The following is a 2,072-nucleotide window of genomic DNA, read 5'->3' as shown; positions in this document are numbered from 1 at the left end:
AAACCCTGAACACGGCAGTGTGCCCTCAATAAATAGTTACTAAGTGGCTTCTAGTTCAGGGCATAAGACGTGAGGTTTTAATTTATTCAAGAAAGGTAGGGGAGCACTTGCTTCGGAGTCCCACAAACCTGGGTCAGAGCCCAGCTCTGCCACTGGCAGGCTACGTGCCTCTGGGCCCATGAGTCTCCCTCTCTGAGCTTCAAATGTTTGCCCGTCAAATGGGGGTATAACTGTGCCCCCACGTGGAGCTGCTGTGAGGGTGAAATCATATCGTGTAGCAACTGTGAGGCGGTGCCCAGCTTGGAGTCAGGGGCGGGACTGTTATTAGGGATGACTCTGGAGCACGTGGAGGAAGCGAGGAGGGGGTGAGGGACATTTGCTCCATCGAATGGACACGGGAACAGAGGCCCAGGGAGGGGAAGGGCGTTCCAGAGGCCACAGGGCAGCTTAGAGGCAGAGCAAGAACCAGAGACCAGGGCAACGGCCCCCTTCCCGATCTCCGTGGGGGGCTAGTCAGACAGGAGTCATGGGCAGGGAGTGGGCCCTTTAAATCCTAAGCTCCACCTTTGCTTAGAAGGGTCTTTGGGGGAGTATAAAAGGGGGTGCAGTTCTCCTCTGCTCCAGAAAACCACCCGCTGCTCCTGCCACCGGCCCCCAGCCCAGCCTCTCTCCGGCCACCCAGCCTCGCCACCCGGGCGCCATGCAGCTGCCACCCTTCGACATGTGGAAGGACTACTTCAACCTGAGCCAGGTGGTGTGGGCACTGGTCCAGAGTCAGGGGCAACGGCCCGAGACCCAGGACATGAGGGAGCCAAGACCCGAGCCCCAGCCGGAGCCGGAGCCGGAGCCGGGGCCGGGGCCGGGGCAGGGAGGGTCGGGGGCCAGCGGAGGCCCGGCCACCCTGTGCAACTTCTGTAAGCACAACGGGGAGTCCCGCCACGTCTACGCCTCGCACCAGCTGAAGACCCCGGAGGGTGAGGTGGTGTGTCCCATCCTGCGGCACTACGTCTGTCCCCTGTGCGGGGCCACCGGCGGCCAGGCCCACACGCTCAAGTACTGCCCGCTCAACGGTGGCCAGCAGTCTCTCTACCGCCGCAGTGGGCGCAACTCGGCTGGCCGCAAGGTCAAGCGCTGAGGACCGTGAGGTGCCCCCACCCCTGCACCCCTAACCATCCTGGTTAAGTTCCCACTGCGTTCCTGGACCCTCCCCAGACTCACCCGGCCCTTTGGAACTGCTGGTCCCCAGAACTCCAGCCCTGATGGATCCTGAGACAAGGGTGGCTGCCGGGGAGCCAGGCCGGCCCAGCCCCTGGGGCCGCTCAGCCTGTGGGTTCTGTCCTGCGGGCGCCTGTGGGTTCTTGGTGCAACAGGACCGCTGCCCCTTGGACCACACCGCCCGATGGCTCCTTTTGAGACACAGTTCATGGATCTTTAAGGGACACCAGCTCTGTCCCTCTGACTTCTCAGCCCCAGCCCCGGGCTCCATTCCTTGTGGAATCCTTGGGTCCTGGGACCCACAGGGCCCGCGGTGCTCTCCCAGGCCAGCCGTCAGAACTTGCAGAGTGCACAAGACTGGCTTGGACCCGCGGCCCGAGAACTTCAAGATGGGACTGTGACTTCAGGCCAGCCTGGCCCACCGTCCTCAGCACCTGCAGACCCGGGTTCACTGGGAACCACAGGGAGGGCGCCCTCCTGCCCTCCAGCCCCCCATCAGCGCGTCCATCAGGAGCTGGGGGAGGGAGGGGGCCCACTGCAGGACCCCATGTCTGGGAGTGGAGAGCCTTGAGGTGAGCTGACACCCTGCAACTCCCCCCTGACTGGGTCCCCCCTCCCCCCAGGCTGTTGGCTGTTCGTTTGGCTGCTTTCCTGAGCTCTGCCCTCAGCGCAAACCACTCAGGTCCTCTCCCCCAGCCAGAGGGCGTGGGCCGGCGCGGGCGGACAGACTGCGTGGGCCGGGCGCGGGCGGACAGACTGCGTGGGCTGGCCTCTCTCCGCCACCTCCCGCCCGCCCCCACCGAATCACACAGTTTGCTTTAAGGTCGGGTTTGTTGTTTTGCTTTGCCTCCCGGTGC

General features: G+C 64.0%; 1 protein-coding gene across 1 annotated transcript; it reads left to right on the top strand.

Moving 5' to 3' along the window:
* Window positions 1–700: 700 nt before the first annotated feature.
* NANOS2 (nanos C2HC-type zinc finger 2) lies at window positions 701–1,135 on the top strand (the record flags this gene model as incomplete). Its single annotated transcript, XM_081107832.1, has 1 exon — window positions 701–1,135. One exon carries the CDS (start codon window positions 701–703, stop codon window positions 1,133–1,135), a length of 435 nt encoding a protein of 144 aa, XP_080963958.1.
* Between the last annotated feature and the right edge of the window lie 937 nt (window positions 1,136–2,072).

The sequence above is a fragment of the Myotis nattereri genome, assembly GCF_964212035.1.
Source record: "Myotis nattereri genome assembly, chromosome: 15".
NCBI classification, from domain to species: Eukaryota; Metazoa; Chordata; class Mammalia; order Chiroptera; family Vespertilionidae; genus Myotis; species Myotis nattereri.
The sequence above is the reverse complement of the archived record's forward strand: the minus strand, read 5'-3'. Positions and strand labels throughout refer to the sequence as shown.